The sequence below is a fragment of the Spodoptera frugiperda genome, chromosome 20 (genome assembly GCF_023101765.2).
Source record: "Spodoptera frugiperda isolate SF20-4 chromosome 20, AGI-APGP_CSIRO_Sfru_2.0, whole genome shotgun sequence".
Lineage (NCBI taxonomy): Eukaryota > Metazoa > Arthropoda > Insecta > Lepidoptera > Noctuidae > Spodoptera > Spodoptera frugiperda.
Window position 1 is genome coordinate 23,554 of NC_064231.1, and position 19,694 is coordinate 43,247.

The following is a 19,694-nucleotide window of genomic DNA, read 5'->3' on the forward strand; positions in this document are numbered from 1 at the left end:
TAATATTTTACATCTCAAGGTTTTGTTAGCAATAAATGATTTTGACATGATAAATACCTTCAGAGATCGTGACCAGCTTTATTGTTTAATTATCACCATCACTGTTAGGTTTTATCAGCGAGATAAGTCATCACTGATAAAACAGATGTGATTGTATGGTGTTAAAATACAAGATATGTAGACAGGTAGGCATTAGTTTTTTGCCTCATGAAAATATTCTCAAGATTAAAAAAATAAGTAGTTATTAACATAATTAAGTCATAAGGGTTTAAAGGGTTGAATAAAACTAGTTAATTATTTATTTTTTGTATACTTAGAAGTATAATATATTTGTAAAACTTGGTTGGCCATTTACCAGCACAAAATATCGGAAATATTAACAATGCATGTTTGTGCAAAATGTTAAAATATTAATGCATGTCTTACACAATATTGAAATAAATAAAATTGGTAACTGTTTTATTATCACATGAGCATTGTACTACTTTTCATATTTACTAAACTTGAGATACAATTCCAACAACTCTTTAAATTAAATACTATTATTTATAAATATTTTGATCTAGGACATCCCAAGCTCACAATTCTATAAATCTAGCTATAAATTATACAATACTCAAAAGCTATCTTTAAAAAAAATTTACAAAATAAATAAAACATAAGAATTAACTATTAAAATTAAATTTCAATGACTTCTTTGGTCATAATGTTTCATATATGATAAGAAAATATTAAATATCATTGTTGCTACATTTATGTATATAACCCTGTAATGTGTTGGTAAAAAATAAAAATTTATAAATTGGACTGGTGGCCAGTACATGCAATCAGCCTGAAACAAAAACAAAATGCATCTTGATAAAATAGAACCAATAAAGGTAAAAGTCATAGATTAAAAATAAAGGAACATACCGTATAAGCATACATTAACTTCTTTTTTATCTCTGCTGTACTGTCTTGTAACGTTTTATGTTCTAGAAATCCCATTCCATAGAAGAAAGAAATTAGTGTTAACGGTGATGCAAATGCTTGATCACATGCTATTTTTAAAAATACTGTTTTTAAATTAGCTTTAGGTAACACTTTGTCTAAATACTCATAATAATAGTGGTGTAAAGGGCCCATTGCTGTCCCCACTGTGAACATACGACCTGAAAGAAATTAAATATTAATTATGTAAAATACTATATGGTAATTACAATAATGCATCAACAGCATCTACATATTTTTTATTTTCTTTTATTACTATAAAGCTCAATCACTTTCAGAAGAATCTTTATGTACCTGCTCTGCCCCAATCATATCTTTCAGGTAACACTTTGGTTTGGAATTCAAATTCTTGTTGTACCAAATCCCCAAGTGCCATACAAACTCCAGATGTTATACTGTTCGTTAAAAATAGGTTTTTCTTAAAAAAGAATGTCACGCCTCTGTGAAACATAGATTCCTTACGCATTTGGAATTTAAACGGACTTATTTGTCTTATTCCGGTTCTTAAACTACGAATGGCAAACATTTTTGCGACCTGCAACACAATAATTAGGTATTGTTTGAGATTTTATTAATTACCTAATACAGCATTAAATAATGATAAAATAAATAATAGTTTACCTTTTTAGACGTACACCTACGTCATACCTAATATATGAAAATGATTTATTATAGTGCTATATGGCTATTAATTCTCATTACGAAATGAACAACTTTATCTAGTAATCACAATGATTAAGTAATGAAAATGCATTTAATTAAAAATTGCGCCCTCGTTCCTTAGCACTTCAGAAAATTGTGAACTTTGAATGACATATTTTGATAGTGATTGACTACTGACAGTGACAACATTGACAGCGACAATCCAGTTCAGTAATGTTAATAACGGCGTATCAACATTTTTCTCATTGTGTCAATGATTAAATAAAAGAACCATTCCTGGCCCCGGCACGAACGCATATTGTGTATTATTACATTCATTTATGATTATTATTGACATAATTTCGTTTTAGGGCTGAAACTGTATCAAGCGGATGTTCATGTTGGGCACCGCAGTATGATCACGTAAGTAAGGCGTGGGATAAGGCGTTGGGCTAATAGTTCAACAGTATGCGTATAGTCGTAAAAGTGAAATAAAATCCTTATTATTATACGAATACTTAAAAAAGCATCGACATTAATTGTATGATAAAATTAGGATTCATCATTCAGATCACGTGAAGATAAGTGCTATATTTTCTTAACTTAAAAAAAAATGTGGCCCTATAGAATTTCCACCCGTGACGTGAGTGCGTTTACAAATATATAAGATACACACGATACTCAGATCCGAAACAATAATTTGTGGATCATACGAAAAGTTCTTCCGTGTAGGAATCAAACCCGCTACGCACACGCTGCACGGCAGCCGATTGTCCAGCACCGTGGTAACCGTGCAGTCGATACTAGTATATTAGTAATTAACAATTAAAACTATATGTATACATATATGTATAAGAAACATAAAAAACGGAAAATAAATAAAAACTTACAACTAGTAATTTAGTATCGTACTTCGTGAGACGGAATGTTGTAAACGTCAATGTCAAAATTAATTATCTGACAACCAACTGATAGTGCCATTTTCATTAATTATAGAGAGCACAAAAGGAAAAATAAAAACATCACCTCAATGTTAGGATTAAGAACAAATAATTAAGCACAAAATGGCTCTCCAAAGTGATCATTTAGATTTTTCTGGTCTATTTAAATTAGATGTATTAATACATCTAGATATTACTACTTATAGTTTTTATGAAGTGGGTCATAAAAAGTTTTTCGCTTTTACCAGTGATAAAGAATTGGTGTTCATGTATATTAATCCTCAGTTAGAGAGATTTGAAAAGAATTATGATTGGGATTTCTTCGACAATCCAATTTACTGTATGTGTTTTGAACCAAGTGGTACATGGGTGATAATTGTTAGTGAACAGAAGGTTCTACTAGTGCCATATCTTCCCCTGTTCATCCCTCAAAACACATTTGATTATAAATGGTCACTATCAAGAGTGACTGTTTTGCCGCTGGGAAATATATCAAAGCCAACCTCATTGGTGTGTTGGTTGACTAAGGAATCTGAGAGTGTATTGATTATTGGATCAAAGGTATTATTAATTTTCTCTGGCATATTTTTTTTACTATATCATTGAATATGTTTATGTGAGGAAAAGATTTTACCCCATGACTGGTTGATTTAATTAAATCTTGTTTTACAGGCAGGCACAATAACATTTTATTCTCTAGACTCACAAACTATTGTAGGAGAGTGCAAAGTTCCGGGAGAAATTACAGACTTACAGATATGTTTTGATGATTCTTTGGATTTATTAACACTCTTGGTAAGCATTATGATCAATATTTACATACATACATACATACATACATATCGTCACGCCCTTAATCCCCGAAGGGGTAGGCAGAGGTGCACATTATGGCACGTAATGCCACTGTTTACACCCACTTTTCACAATTTATGTTGTAAGTCCCATGTAATAGGTGGTGAGCCTATTGCCATATACCGGGCACATTTCCAGACTCCGTGCTACCACTGAGAAATTTTCGAAAAACCGAAAAAAGCCCAGTAATATTTCGCCCGACCCGGGAATCGAACCCGAGACCCCTTGCCCGGCAGTCGCACTTGCAACCACTCGGCCAACGAGGCAGTCAATATTTACATCTCATGTTAATAAAAATCGAATATATGTTAGCGAAAAAAATATTTTATTTTATTTTATGCTTAATTAAAACCAGTAGCTTAACTTTTTTATTATTTATATATTATATGACCTCAAAGATAATATGAATGAAATACATTATCAATTGAATGAAGTATAATATAAAACTCAATTCTTTAGACTATACACATTAACTTAAAACACATCTATATCACAAGTAATTAAATAAACAGAGACCTTAGTACAAGTTTACTTTATGTTTAATGAGACTGCACTCGGTGCTCTGATTGGCCTGTGTGAATGAGTCAACTAATCAGAACACCAAACATCTCTCGTTTCGATCTTGTTAAACGTAAAGCAAACTTGCACTAAGGGTACAGGATAAAAATAATGTTGCTATTTTTGCAGATATCAATTAGTTCAGCACAACAGTGTAAGTTGGTGTTGGAGCACCGATCTTTTGGCTACAACTGGCTGCAACAAACTCGAGCACAGAATGATAAAGATAAAAGAGACAGCTTCATGTCTTACATCAAGCAGCTATCTAAAGATAAAATTACTTTCTTTATACAGGGTGGTTCCAAAGGTGTGAAAGAGTTATTTTAGTTATGTTAGCTGAAATTCCTATTTAAATTTTTATTATTCGAAACCTTTACTTCATATAAAAACAAATATTTTTATCTTACCTTTATGTTTAATACAACGGCACGCCTTTTATCCCAGAAGGTGTAGGCTCAGGTGCACATTACGATAAATAATGCCGCTGTACACCCATTTTTCACCATTTGTGTTATAAGTCCCATGTAATAGGAGGTGAGCCTATTGCCATATACTGGGCGCAATTCCAGACTCCATACTAATACTGAGTTTTTTACAGATGATAATAAGTCACAAACAGTAGAATATGTGTTGAAGCCAACAGAGTATTTGCCCCTATTTCGTAAAGGGTCCAACAACTGGGCATTGACAGCACAATATGTAAATGGTCGTCATTTTCTAACAGCCTTCGAGTTAACTGAAGGAACACTAATTGTAAGTAGTTAGATTTATCTGAGATAAAAAAAATCGGTTTATAATATAATTATACTTCGATAAAACTAATCTAAGTTTAGGGGTGGGAGCAGATACGTCATTTCCACGTATAACATGTAACTAGAAGTGACATCACGCGATTCGAAAGTATTTGTCTCTGTATAAAGATTAAAATACTTGTCTAATGGTTTAAAATAATCTAAAAGACGGACATTAAAATAAAAATTAGTTGTGTACCTTATTGTATTAATTACTCTCACAGTGTATTTATTTTTGCTATGTTGAGTTTTGATCGACTTACAAACCCACAATTCAATTTATATTATTATCTTTGCAGTTAGAGAGTCCAGAAGAAGATACTCCCTCAAGAACTTTAAGGCCTCATATTAAAAAGGATGGTTTATACATACAGGGTCTATGGTCGCAAAGAATCATATACCTAGTGAGAAAGAAAGAAATAGAAGTGCATTCTGCCAGCTTTTCTGTTATTCAGGTAAACAAAATTGTGACGTCATCGTCATATTCTTTTATCATAATGTCTTTCTTGGCCCCTAACAATGGTTTATATTTAATACTAAATACTAATATTTTATTCTAATGTTGACACATGTGGTAGGTACAGAACAATAATGTATTGTTTATTAAGTATAAATATAATAGTGCATTATTTCAACCACATTAATATTTTACCAACCTTATTGTGTTTGACATAAGGTATACATTTACACCATTCAGTATTGCCCTGTTAACTGAATTCAAAGTCAAGTCAACATCATATATTTTACCTACTTGTTATGTGTGAAGGGTTTTGCAGAGACTTCAGCCATATTTTCATATGTTACATTTATTGATTAATAATCTTGGAATCAAATACGAAATCTCATATAAAAACTGTTATAAAAACTTTAGTAATCAATCTGAACTGTTAAGAGTCATATTCTAATCAGGTTATCGTATACTTATACTTGTAGGGTGAAGCTTTACTGGGCGCTAAAAGAGATACATCAGAGCTTTGGCGAGCAGAACTAATTGGTGATGTGAAACGTGCGCATCTAATGTCAGCTCGTGAGCCGCCCGCCATGTCCGGCGGGTGGCGGGAGCCGACCTTCATGTGCGACTTACAACTGCCACGGTTCAGTCTGGAGTCTTGTCTTATAGTCACCAATAAAGGAGCCTATATTCTGAATACAGTGTGAGTCAGCATTTCATTATATACTATCATTTACACCAAGGGATGACATGATTCTTTAATTTGTAAATCCAGTGAACATTGCATGGTAGTATTTAATATTTGTAATGAGTTTATCGATATCAATTTATTATTATAACTTACTTTACTTCCGTAAAATTCTACGTTGATCACAACTTTCTAATGTGAACAGTATAATTTAATGAATAAAACTATTCCATGTTAATTTTCATCTATACCCAGAATGTAACAGGTCAACACAGATCAATCTAGCATGTATTTAATTCACAAATGTCTAATATTGTAATTAATTCCCAGGAGTGAAGCGTGTGAATGGTTGGTGGGTGTGATAATGCGGGGCGGTGTGGGGGCGGAACAATCTTGCGCGGCACTGGGCGCGCCGCTGCCCGCGCTGCTGCGGGCCGCCGCAGACATGTTGCTGTCGCGGGGGAAAATGCAACCTGCACTGTACCTGTATTCACTGTCACAAGTACGTAGGACTTTATTTTACACGCTATATGAGCTAATTTCCCTTGACATTATTACAGGTGCATGTTTTAATTTTGGTAGTATGGTATTGTATTATCTAAGTAATAAGGACTAATTTCCTTTACCACATGGTAACAGTGCCGGCGTTAGGGGGGGGCGACATGGGCCGATGGCCCAGGGCGACAAAGTCTGGGGGGCGCCAATAAAATGAAAAACTACTACTAACACTTGATATTGCTTCCCTCAAGTGGGCGCCACAATATTTTCGCCCGGGGTGTCAGTGGCCCCTACGCCGGCACTGCATGGTAATAATAATAATATTTTGAGGATGCTAAAGCTTAATTCGTATTCTGTATAGTGCGCAGAAAAGAATTAATTGTAACTTAGCATGATTCCTATAGAGTTCTAAGTTCCTTTGAAAGGTAATACAATCATGAGTTATGGTGATTTCATTTTATGTTTCTGTGTTCCGTTTTAGAGTCAACCAGACGGATGGGTCGCGCGACTTGGAGTATTCGGTAGACTGAACGAGTTAGCAGTATATAAACAAACAGGCAATATAGGCAGCCTAGGCGACGCTGCTATAACTGTCAAAATTTTAGCTTCACTGCTAAACATGACTGTTGACAACCAGGATAATTTCGATACGTAAGTTTTTAATTTCAATAGTACTTTATTAAAGTAAGCGAAAAGTTCTTCCTCTTTGTATTGTAATTTGTATTTAAAATTGAATTTTATTCCTTGGTATTAAAGTTCAAATTACTAATTTGACTTTATTTATCTTATTTTAGTGACGTCAAGTTAACAGCGTTAAGTCCAATAGAATTAATGGAGTTATCGTCTTTTGCTGCCTCAGTAGGACTTTGGCACATGCTACCAATGTTCAGCATACACCGTGGATATCCTAACTTGTTACTCTCGGCCTTAAAGTCCCGTAGTGATATCTGCCGCGGTGCAATTAACTGCCTACTGGGAGAAAGGTGCCTAGTACCTCTGTTACTGGAAGAAAACGGACAATGGCTCTTTGATTACATCGTTGAAAACTGTAAAAAGTTCGATACTAATATTTTGAAGGTAATTTTGTGCACAGACTTTAAGTTGCACCATCTGTTACTTAATTTTTGACTGTATTGTATTGCAATAGAGTTGAAAATTTGAATTTTGAATTATATATATACTTAGATTTAAACGAGAAAATTTAAAGATGTCTCATTGCAGTGTCTCTCATTATGGTTGAATCCACTACAAGACCAACTACGACCAGTAATGCGTGATTTGAAACAAGGAATAACTTCGATTTATGTGAGTAAATATTTATAAGACGTAAAATTACAATTTTATCCTTTTTACATATTCTCATTTACATAATATTTCAGACGACTAGGTTGCAGCAATTGATTGCGACTTTTATACACATTGCATGTGTCATAGACGCAAGGGATCCGTGTCCAGAGATACATTTGGAAGTTACACAAACTTCTGAGACTTGGAAGAATCAGTTTACTCCCAAAAGAAGTTTAAGTTGTGGACTGGCACATTGGGCAGTGGTGGATGAAGGAAACGCGAAGATAATGATGACAAATACACCGATAAACACGGAATTGATCGGTAGAGTTATTGATGTAGCGTGTGGCAGACATCATACGTTGGTGTTGACGGAAAATGGGGTATGTGTTATTGCAAATATTATTGTTATTACTTCTCTTTCTCACTGAGGCTCGCCTTTGCACTTTGACGTTTAAGTACCTATAGGCGTTTAAATACTGTAAATGACAAAAAATACAACTACTACATAAAGACGACATATGTATAAATTCCTCCATTATGTAAAGAAACACGATTGGCTCTGAGGAGATCCAGCGACGTTTTGTAGAATGAATCTAAGTCATCTTACAGAAAACAGGCATCATCTTTGAAAATACAAAATAAAGTCACATTTGGATTTAAGAAGTTGAAATCACAACGTTTTGAGTACAAAAACATTAAACATTAGCTCATTCGACATTCCAACATTTTCTAAAAAAATAATAGTAATGAGCAAACTAATGAACACTGTCACTGGGGTACAGATATACGCGGCCGGGGACAACTCGTTCGGTCAGCTAGGCGTGGGCGCGGCGTGGTCGGGCGGCGTGGGCGAGGCGGCCGTGGCCAGCGGCGCGCTGCGCCCCGCCGCCGGGGATTTCTCCGCGCCGCTCGTCGCACTCGCCGCCGGACACTACCACTCCGCTGCCCTCGATGTCGGCGGGCGACTTTATACTTGGGGGTAAGTAACGAGTCACTATCTTACAGCAAACTGATGACTCGACCGATTTATGTTAATCTTTACTGGTAAAAAACAGTTTTTCTTTCTATAACTCTTAATCTGACAGTACCGCTTAAAGATACACGTCTACAGGACCGCATCGTACGCATCACACGCATCGCACGCAACGGATTTTAGTTTGTCTTGTATAGAAACTGATACAACTGCGTCCACTGACCCGCATCGTATGACCGCATCATCGGCAATGCCTACATGCGATGCGTACTGATGACGCCATACAGAATCTATACGATGCGGGCATGTGGACGCTTACCTTAAGAGTCCAGAATATTCCCTCAGTCGGCCATCGTAACGTTGAGATCCATTTGTATTTGCTCACTAGCTTACTAGTTCTATTCATTATAGATGGGGTGTCCATGGCCAGCTGTGTCATGGCAGCATTGATGACGAATGGACACCAAAATTAGTCACGAAGTTCCAAGGTAGAAAGGTGAGTGTTTCATAGAAAAGATCGTTTATCTTGTGTGTTAGTGATTGATTTACTCTTTACTTTCAATAAAATTATATGTAAGTAATTTTTTTTTATTGAAAATCTGCATTCAATGGTAATTATAATAATTTCAGGTACTGAGTGTAGGATGCGGTGCTTGTCATACAGTTGTATTAATGAAGAACGGCGAGGTATGGGCCAGTGGTGCCGGAGTATTCGGCCAACTCGCCACTGGAGCCCGACACAAGTCCTCTGTTCCTGTACGCGTGCGATTACAAGATCCTGCTAAATCCATCGCTGTTGGATACTTCCATAACGTAAGATACAATCTGAAATATTTCTTCTTCAAATATAATATCTAACAATAAAGCACTATCTCCAATGTTATCCAAATATTAACCTAATTCAACATCATTATACAATGTGGATAAACACCTTAGATATGTAGATCAAATATTTGCTATTTGATTTAAATGAAAATGATTCGAAATGTAGCGTAATCTTAAGGCCTGAGTTTCGTAATTTAACTATGTATATACTTTTGGTAGGTAAAGTTATATGAAGATGCTTTTGTTACACTGACAGGTTCTAAAGCTACCGCAGCGCCATCTGTGGAGTGCAAAAATGACATAAATAATGATTAGAATGTTATTACGTTCAGTTGGCGTTAACAAGTAAAGGTGAGGTGTGGATATGGGGTGCCAGTCCCCAACAAGTCCGGGCCGCGGCGGCGCGGCGTCAGGCCGAGCCCGCGGCCGACGTACCGTCGCCCACGTCGCCCACTGCACCCGCGGCGGTACCCGACCCACATCTGTTGCCGTACCGACTCGATACTACTCATATACGCGGGGAAATTGTACAGGTATGTATACTATAACCATGTACCAAACTATTGAATATAGGGCTTATTTTCATGGGAGACATTGATTCTAAGCGTAGCTCAAATCTATTGGATATATGTCGTCAAAGAGTTACGTGTGTATTTAGTAATATGTATCACGAGTGTAGTAAAAAAAGGACTTATATTAGTTGTATGGAGTTCTTAGAAGGAAATCAACGCAATATTTTTTTTACCAACCAAAGTTCTCAAATATTAGGCTGTCAGTCATCACATAATGATCTTTCTGACATTTAAGTGGCAATTTGGTCTATAACATTATATTCTATTGATGACTAATGATTAACTTGCAGATGGCGGCTGGGTGGCACCACTCGTGTCTACTCAATAACTTTGGTACACTGTACACTTGGGGTCTCAACTTCGATGGACAGTTAGGTCAGTATTTCTATGAAAATTCACACCTCTAAGTATTAGCAAAATTGTTACGATATTGTTATTTTATTTTGAAATCTTTTCCAGGAAGTGGAGACCGAAAGCAAATCACGATTCCCACGGAGGTAAAAATGGTAACCGATTCTCAAACAGATCTTGTTAAAAATAACACCGCTAAAACACCAGACAACGAAATTAAAGATTTTAAAACGAATGCCCTGGTAGCTTGTGGAGGGGACTTCACCGTTTATATTGACAACGATGGCAAAATATTTGCCTCCGGCAACACTCACCTGCAGGTACTTATTCTACTAAGTCATTATCATTGTAAATGCTAAGTTTTATGTATTTTATATGTAAAGTAAATAATATCTTATATGTTTTAGCCACACAGCGAAAAAGACAAAGGAGGCAACCGCGTTATAATGATGAAAACAACAAAACGCGTTATTAAAATCCCAGCTAGTCGCAGCAGCAACAAATTTTTGTTCCAACCTATCGACAGAATCGATATCATGTTTCCCTTCGATATTGAAGATTTACAAAGGAACCCAATTGAAGCCAGGCTAAACCCACTAGCTTCCATGGCAGATTTCAAAAAGAAATCCTGGGCTGACGATATGATCCTCATACTGAAACCATGGCTAAATAAGGACAACTTCAAAGACAATTTAAATTTAGCGGCCAAGTTCGCATACCATAACAAAATATACTCAGACTGTTTAAAGCTGTTATTAGATCACTTAAAATGTGAAGTACAGAATGATCAAACATATGTTACACACACTACTTTAGAAGGAGATGAACAAACTGATAACGCGACTACTTCTTTTAAGCAAGAACAACTCAAGTTGGCAATAAAAAGCATTATGGCAAATCGTATCAAAGAAGTGTCGATGTCTATTCTGAATGAAGAGCCGTATCCGCTGATAGATCCTTCTGTTTTCAAAACACTGCCATGTTGTTGCGATGAATTAAAATATCGCAAGAAAGGAGCATCTTCGAAAACGGCAGTCAACTTACCAGAAAATGACATTTCTCTGAAAGCAGCTGAGATAATCGACAAATGTATGAGTATCTTCCCTGTAGATACAGAGCTGTGGGAAGTATGTTTCCGACTTTCTAAAAATTATTTCTTAGAAAATCATCTGTCTATATCAAAATTGGAGGTTGTGTTGCGTAAGTATATGGAATCTAACGCCACAACAATGGCAGCAGCCATCATGTACTCGAACGATTGTAATCAATACAGCAAAATACTCTCGCCAACATTTTACTTGAATATGTGTAATCAAGTTTTGAATACTTGGGGTTGATCCCCATACTAATACTCTTATTCATCTATGTAGACAATTTAATCTCGAATCTAAATGTACTGTAATTGCGTGCCATTAATCTCGAATCAAATCGAATATTTTATTAATGTATTGATTATCATCGTAGTAAAACATAATCTTAGACTGAATGTCGTCAGTTATTTTTTTATTACGTAGATGTGCTATCACTAGAAAAGGCTGCTATTTTTATTACACAATACGTATTAGGATAGAAATTATTCAATTGTCATATTATTGTAATGTTTTCTTTGTGAATAATGGTTGTTTTTATATTACTAATACATGTCTATTTGTTTGTTTGTTAAGACTTACTAACGTTACTTTTTTAATACTCACGTCGTGTTTTATTAATGTTTAATTAAATATCGTTTTACAATATTTTATGGTGCCATCTTTGAAGTATTGTCCAAGTATTTTGTTTAATGTTTTTTTCTCTAGTTTTCGAATTTATTCTACTACATGTTGTCAAGTGCCGTCCCTTTTATTCTGTACCATGCAAGAAACAAAAGTGAAAACAGTTAATTGGAAATCGTGGAATGTATAATATTCATTATATTTGGGAAATACCCCAAAATTATAATATAATCGGCTGTTGCCTCTTGAATCCGGGTCTTGTCACTGTTTCCTCACTGGCTAGCACCTCACCAGGCCCTCCTAAAGCGCGGTACAGCAGTACTTGTCAAACCATAGTTGTGATAACAGCAAGTGAATGTATCAAGGTTGCCATTTTCATTTCTTGATCAATTAACATGGATCGTGGAACAATCTATATGTTTGTAGTATGTAATTATTGTCTGTAATATTTCTGTTACTGATAGAGATTTTATACACGATTTTGTTTATAATTTGTTGTCATAATCTAGTCATTAGTTTAATTTTAAATGTTATAAATCATTCATAGGGCAATTAACCTTTGTTTGTTGTTTGGTTGGAATAATAACGCTGGTCTATGTATATCAAATGTCTTTCTTGTAATCATGTAACAACATCAAGTGAACTAGGTACTGTATACCATATATTTCAATTTCCTTTTTTATTTGTCAATGTAAAAATGACCTAAGTTTATTAAACTCGAAGTATAATTTTATTTTTGTTTTATTTCTTTCCCTTCCTGTGTTCAAGGAACAGAATTACATGTGCGGTATATAGTAAGGAAATATGACAATAAACAACACTGATCAAGTTTTGATGGATCAAAGCTTTCTCACAATACGAGGTCTTGTCCGGATTGCTATGATTTGTCAGTCTTTGTGATAATTCTAGGAACGATATGTTTGCGTACGAGTCGCATATTTATACAGTTTAGGCTTATGATTCTAGGCTTGGCTACGATACAGTGAAGGTACTGTACTGCGGAGATAAAAAAAAGATTGAGTCGTTCATAAAAGAATGTATTTTTGTAAAACTATATTTACAAAATAAATATACAAGGTATAAATTATTTACTTTCAAATGCAAGGTGCATGTCAAGGCAATCTTCACTAAACAAAAATAAATAAAACGGAATGAATTACAAAAAAAAAATATTTAAAAAATCAGAAATAATCTGTAAAGGTGTATACACCAATTGTATAAGAAAAATAAAATAGTATTTCGTTAGGCGTGGTTATTTAAAGAATTGCACTGAGATAAGTGAATTAGCAGATGATTGGGGGAAAAAGGCAATATCATACATATATCAGTACCCAAATGGCATTCAAATCAGATTCACACACGATTGCTTAGAGCGAATCTATTATACAACTAACTTAAAACACGGATGTTCTTGGGTTGTTTGTTAAATATTTAGACCTATAATTAGAAGTTAATGGGTTTTCCACAGTACGCTGCAAGGTTCGCCTCACGAAGAGCTTCCGCACATGTCTGGAACAAATGTACATAATTATAACAAAACCGCAAACTCTTCAAGGGAAAGGAAAAGCGGAGTGCTGTCTTGTACATTTTATACGGAAATAATGAAATAAGTAAATGAACTTACGGGATGCGCATGACACACTCTGGCGACATCTTCAGCTGCCGCACCGTATTCTTGCGCTAAAACAGCCTCGTTGATCAGCTCGCCACCACCCTGTTCATTAAATTGATTAGTCATGTGCAAAATGGGTATTTATTATAGAAATATTGGTTGTGTAATATGTAATGTACTCACGGGTCCAATAATGTGGGTACCGAGGATTACGTCTGTGTTTTTGTCTGACAAAACTTTAACGAAACCGTCGGGTTCACCATTAGTTTTCGCTCTTGAATTGGCCAGGTACGGGAACTTGCCTACTTTGTATGCCCTACCCTGTAAATAAAAAAAAATTATAATATAAATAATTATAATATTATAATTTCATATTATAAACTAATAACTAGATGTTTAAATTAAGTTAAAAGTAGGTACACAGGCTTACCTCTTTCTTGAGATCTTCCTCCGATTTGCCGACCCATCCAACTTCAGGTGTCGTGTAAATTACAGATGGGATCGCATCATAGTTGAAGTGAACTGGCATGCCCTAAAATACAAAGCAGTTTAAAGCAGATTTGATAATAATAAAATCATTGGCTTTAATATTTTATTAAGAACAAACAACTAGAGGTGAAACGGATATCCGGTAACTATCCGGTATCCGGCCTATCCGGCGGCCTTAATACTATCCGGCCGAATACCGGATAACTACTATTCGGCCGGATAGACATCCGGCCGAAATAAAAAAAGTTCTGGATAAAAAAATATGTTTAGTAATTATTTACTTTATTTAGTAAGACTTAAGAAACATAATTAGGTATTGTTTAAAGTAGAAAATTAATTAATTAGTACTCATACTGTACTAAGGGCAAATTATGGTGAATAAAAACCATTTTTTCTGCATTAACTTCCTCTCAATGCAGAAAAAATGCAGGCGGTTTCGCTTCTCTTCATAAATAAGGCCAGCTTCAGAAAAAAGTCTTTCGCTATACACACTACTGCAAGGTGCTGAAAGATAGATTTTGGTAAACTTTGATAAATGACAATGCCAGATCCTGCCCCACTCAATTTCATAAATGTACAAGAAAAGTAAATTAATCAAAATTTATGCAATGAAAATAGAACCCTTGGTTACTTAATAATTATTCTGATAAAGTTGCGGATAAAAAGTAGGAAATAAAAAGAATTTAAAAAACCCAAGGCCTATTTTCTGTTCCTATGGCGACCATCTGCGTTTCTTAGTACGCATACACGAGGAAGAAAACGAGTTATTCAATAATAAAAAAGATTTATTAATGTAATGTGTACGGATTTTAATATGAATTTGGTTTTAATACATACTGTTAGTTAATTTAATTTTTTTATAATATATACTATTATGAATGCATATTCTAATTATTATTTCGTGTTAGAACGTTAGTGATTAAATGTAACGAAACGTCATTGGCGTGCGTGCGCCAGTTATGTCCAAAAAGTCATTATTTGACATTCGCTCTGTCTGTTCTGTTTAAATTGTTGTTTCGTTATGACTATGAATTAAAAGTAGGATTACTAAAGATGATATTGGTGATAACATTCCTGCCTTTCATAGCTAAACACCCTATGATAGCATTGTAATAATATAAAGCACTTAATTTAATTATTTCTACCATTATAACTGCAATTAACCTAAACTGGTACTTAACCTAAAAGTGGTATTTTTTTCTTAGATTTACATAAAAACCGCAACTTCTAAAGGCTTTTAAACATGTTTTTAGTTATCACTAATAAAGCAGCAATAGAATGCTACATTTGGCATGCCTGTACAATATAGTTTTTTGGTGGGGCAAAGCTCTATAGAGATTCTGGCATTGTCAATTTGGGTATTGTTTGGCATTAGCTGCCCACCAAGAATAAGGGTCACGATTGCGATCAATTCGCACTGACTTGAGATAAAAATCCAGCTCACAGGTTATCGCGTTTCTTTCTTCGCGTTGAACCTGGCCAGTATTGTTTTCATTTGCTACCTCATCAAAACAATCCCAAAACGTGTCATGAGCACGAGATACAGCTGACTCTGTCTCCTCTCCTCTACTATTTTAATAGGCTAAGTTCCGCCGGATATTCGGCGGCCGGATATCCGGCTATCCGGCCAGGTGATAGGCCGAATATCCGGTATCCGGCCAAACTGCTATCCGTTTCATCTCTACAAACAACACACCATGTATACTCACAGATATAGGTTGTTTATTTTAATGAAAAGTTAGTAATTACCTTAATGCCTTCAACACATACAATTCCTTCATCTTCAGCTTTGTGGGCCAACATAGGTCCGTGAATGCAATCACCAATGGCGTAAATTCTGGAAACGTATGATATTATAAGATAAAAACAAAAATCGATACACTAAAAATGACGAAATTAAAATATTAACCAACCCAGGGACTGTAGTCTGGAACCTGTTGTTAACGGGGACTCGGCCCCTGTCGTCGAGAGCAATACCGACGTTCTTAAGACCAAGGTCCGTGGTGTAAGGACGACGGCCAATGGAAATAAGAACAACGTCGCAGTCCAACTAAAAATATAAATATATTTATAAATCATGCTGAAATAATTGCATACAGAATGTTTTTAATTTTTAACAACTTGTTGCTCTTACAGTTTCCTTGGCGCCACCTTTGGCTGGCTCGACTTCAATTTTGACCATGCCACCTTCTTTCTTTACTGCAGTAACTTTCGTGTTCAATTTGAACTTCATTCCTTGTTTTGCAAGTATTTTGTGTAAAGTTTTGGCTACTTCACCATCAATACCAACACCTAAAAACAATATCCTTCTTTTAGTTGTGTTCAACTAAATCAATTTATTTGTTTTATTACTGTTAAAGTAATTATAAAGAACATGTATTTGTTACAAACCTCCAATGGTTCCAAGAAATTCAATGGCAGTGACTTCAGCACCCAGCCTCTGGTACACTGAGCCAAGTTCCAAACCAATGACTCCAGCACCAATGACCAGCATTTTTTTGGGAACTGACTTCAGTGAAAGGGCTCCAGTAGATGTAATGATTTGTTGTTCATCAAACTGTTTACACAATATACAATATATGATTAATGTACCAATTAATTTAACATTTTCAATATGTAAAACCAGTTTAAAGTTCCTTTACTAACCGTAACTCCTGGGAAAGGCGTCACTTCGGAGCCAGTGGCGATCAGAATGTTTTTCGTGTTGATTGTTTCTACGCCTTTTTCTCCTTTCACTTCCACCTTCTTGGGGTTAATAATTGTTCCTACACCACGAACTAATGTTACCTAAAACACATACATATTACATACTCAACAGAGTTAAAAAGAGTGTTCAATATTATTATTATTCTCTTAATCCTTTAAGCCCTTTCAGCCCAAATTAAATTGGATTAAATGCTAAGCAACAATTGACAAAACATTTTATTCCAATTGTGTAACCAATACAATGGTTCAGTGTAACTTGTTCAAACCAACCAAATTAATTCAATTACAAAGTAAAGAAAGGAAACATTAAGCCTATTGAACTGGAAAAATAATAATTGGCAAGGTTAATTAAAATTGTATTTCCCATACAATGATATTTAAACTTTACCATTGTGTTATTGAAGGACTTTACTATTTTAATAATAATTACCTTATTCTTTTTGAATAGCATGCCAATTCCTCCAGTAAGAGCCTTAACAGCATTAACTTTGTATTCCATCATTTTGCTAAAGTTGAAGTTGACTGGGCCTGTTTCAATACCTCTGTTTGCGAAGTCATGTTTAGCTTGATGATATAAGTGTGTGTTGTGGAGCAAGGCTTTGGAAGGAATGCATCCTACATTGAGGCAAGTTCCACCTAGGGTTGGGTCTTTTTCCACAGATACTGTCTACATATAATAAAAAAAACACATACTATAACAATCATGTAAATTAACTATGATAATGTTCAATTACTTGCAAATCATGCCAGTAGCAATAAATATGGTTGATCAATAAAATATCTTGTTTTATCAAGACTACTTACTGCCCAATAAGTTCCAATCATACTAAATTAACAATTTGGCACTTCACAATATGATAATAAAGGTGTATATTTATCTGGTATTTAATTTTCTTACCTTCATACCCAGTTGTGCCGCCTTGATAGCCGCTACATAGCCGCCAGGGCCCGAACCTATCACAACTAGGTCAGCATCATGAGTAGTGGCATAGTTTCTTGTGGCATTCCTAATAGGGCCTCCTTTCTGCAAAATAAAAAAAGTATATTAAACCTGTTATTTAAAAACATAAAAATTAACATACGAAAAATTATGATTTTTTTTTGTAGGTATGAAATTTAAAATTCTTATTAGTCCATTTGTCATATAAGTAAACAATACTTAGGTAAATGGAATTATGTTTAGGAGATGGAGGTCATTATGTCATGATAATCAATGTACTTTATTTTGTAAGAAAAGAAAATATATGTCTAATATTTTAAAATAATATACCAGATGGACATTAACTTAGTATATTCCCCTGCCCCAATGACACATAAGTACTTATATTAAGTTCCCTATTTAACATTGTGTTATGCGAAGGTTAAGGACCATAAAACTTCAATAATAGAAATACTGGTGGATCTTATAATAATAAAATTGTCAAATTGGATACCAGTAGGTATGGCATACTACCTTGTCTCAAACATCACTGTGTCCTGTGCTTAATATATCTGTGACTTTATTATTCTAAATAATTTCATATTTTTAACATTCAATCAGATGTTTACTTCCTTCCTAATAAAAAAAGAGACACATTTTACTTTTTGAAGAGAATATAGGTATATCCGTCAATAATTTTAATCATTAGGTACAGTTATTGTACCTAATTATCTATCAAACTCGAAAAATTCAGTACATCAACCAAAATGAGTATATTGATAACATAATATAGAGCAGCAATAAATTATAGTGTTGATCCAGTTAGATAACATAACAAATCAAAGTCATACAAATCGGGATTTCTTGTTTTTCTAATTTGATAAGAAATTATTGATGACAGTCGGTCACATGTTTGAAGGTCAGTTCAGGTTATAAAGGGCCTTAAGTCTTTGGATGCCTACAACTTCAGTTATCTATGTTTTTTTATGAAAAATTGAGCTAATATGTTTTTGCCGGCATATAAATAGTGCAAAATTTCTAGCTAAAACTTGTATGTGCGTAAGGGAGCCATTGCATAACATTTGACAGCTTTTTGAATATATCATTCCAAAACCTAATTCAAAAAGTAAAAATATTACAATCTTACCCTGTAGGCAGATGAAGCAATTCTAAGAAACGTGTAACCCATTGTTTGTACGGGAATATGCCCTGATTTAATTACTGGATTGCTTGTTTTATAAAAATCGGAACCCTGGCGACAGGCGACTGATCGAACGAATAAACGTCATAAAAATTAAGTTACAGTTACACCTCCTTACTATTTCTATTTTTAAGCAACAGACGTCCTGCTTCTGTGCTATACTTATAGAACATTAATAAGTGAAATAGCACTACTACTGATGGTAATAAACGGAATAAAGTAAATCGGAACGCAGCTGCACATGTTGCCATTTAAATAATAGAGATTAGCTTGGCTGAAATGATTTCAAGAAAAATAAAACAATAGATTTCGACCCGAATTCCTTATGAATAAAAATGTTCATGGTAACATGCAAATATCAAAGAAGAACCAATAAAAACTGAAATAGAAGTAACTTTGTAGCGCGAGTATTAAAAAAAGTTTTTTTTTATTATAGCAATACAGAAATGCGCGCGCTGCTAGAATGCGAAGTTTGTTTATCAATCAAATCAAGCGAAGGACGGTGTCTGGTGGTGTCTCGAAACGTGCGAGCGTATCTATCTTACGTAAATCGATTTTAGTATACATTTATAACTATAATTATTTACTCGTAAACATATCGGAATAACACAAATCGAAACTAATTGAGTGAAG

The 19,694-nt window shown here is 34.7% G+C and overlaps 3 protein-coding genes across 3 annotated transcripts; 1 reads left to right on the forward strand and 2 right to left on the reverse strand.

Annotated features, from left to right (window-relative positions):
* Window positions 1-294: 294 nt before the first annotated feature.
* On the reverse strand, window positions 295-1,814 carry LOC118282257 (mpv17-like protein 2). The gene is made up of 4 exons (XM_035603247.2): window positions 1,612-1,814; window positions 1,285-1,525; window positions 913-1,151; window positions 295-832 (listed from the first exon to the last, which is right to left on the reverse strand). The coding sequence occupies exons 2-4, from the start codon at window positions 1,514-1,516 to the stop codon at window positions 686-688; spliced, it is 618 nt and encodes a 205-aa protein (XP_035459140.2). The 5' UTR covers window positions 1,517-1,525; window positions 1,612-1,814; the 3' UTR covers window positions 295-685.
* A 768-nt stretch (window positions 1,815-2,582) lies between these two features.
* LOC118261981 (uncharacterized) lies at window positions 2,583-12,867 on the forward strand. The gene is made up of 18 exons (XM_050701509.1): window positions 2,583-3,134; window positions 3,246-3,368; window positions 4,113-4,290; window positions 4,582-4,736; window positions 5,074-5,229; window positions 5,708-5,928; window positions 6,244-6,415; window positions 6,893-7,062; window positions 7,206-7,488; window positions 7,633-7,716; window positions 7,791-8,081; window positions 8,484-8,680; window positions 9,086-9,170; window positions 9,305-9,487; window positions 9,832-10,032; window positions 10,362-10,446; window positions 10,531-10,742; window positions 10,830-12,867. Exons 1-18 carry the CDS (start codon window positions 2,697-2,699, stop codon window positions 11,757-11,759), a joined length of 4,164 nt encoding a protein of 1,387 aa, XP_050557466.1. The 5' UTR covers window positions 2,583-2,696; the 3' UTR covers window positions 11,760-12,867.
* A 288-nt stretch (window positions 12,868-13,155) lies between these two features.
* Window positions 13,156-19,230, reverse strand: LOC118261980 (dihydrolipoyl dehydrogenase). Its single transcript, XM_035573059.2, has 12 exons — window positions 19,008-19,230; window positions 17,840-17,965; window positions 17,372-17,608; window positions 16,882-17,022; window positions 16,627-16,792; window positions 16,370-16,527; window positions 16,149-16,285; window positions 15,985-16,072; window positions 14,177-14,278; window positions 13,930-14,067; window positions 13,759-13,848; window positions 13,156-13,643 (listed from the first exon to the last, which is right to left on the reverse strand). Exons 1-12 carry the CDS (start codon window positions 19,047-19,049, stop codon window positions 13,578-13,580), a joined length of 1,491 nt encoding a protein of 496 aa, XP_035428952.1. The 5' UTR covers window positions 19,050-19,230; the 3' UTR covers window positions 13,156-13,577.
* Between the last annotated feature and the right edge of the window lie 464 nt (window positions 19,231-19,694).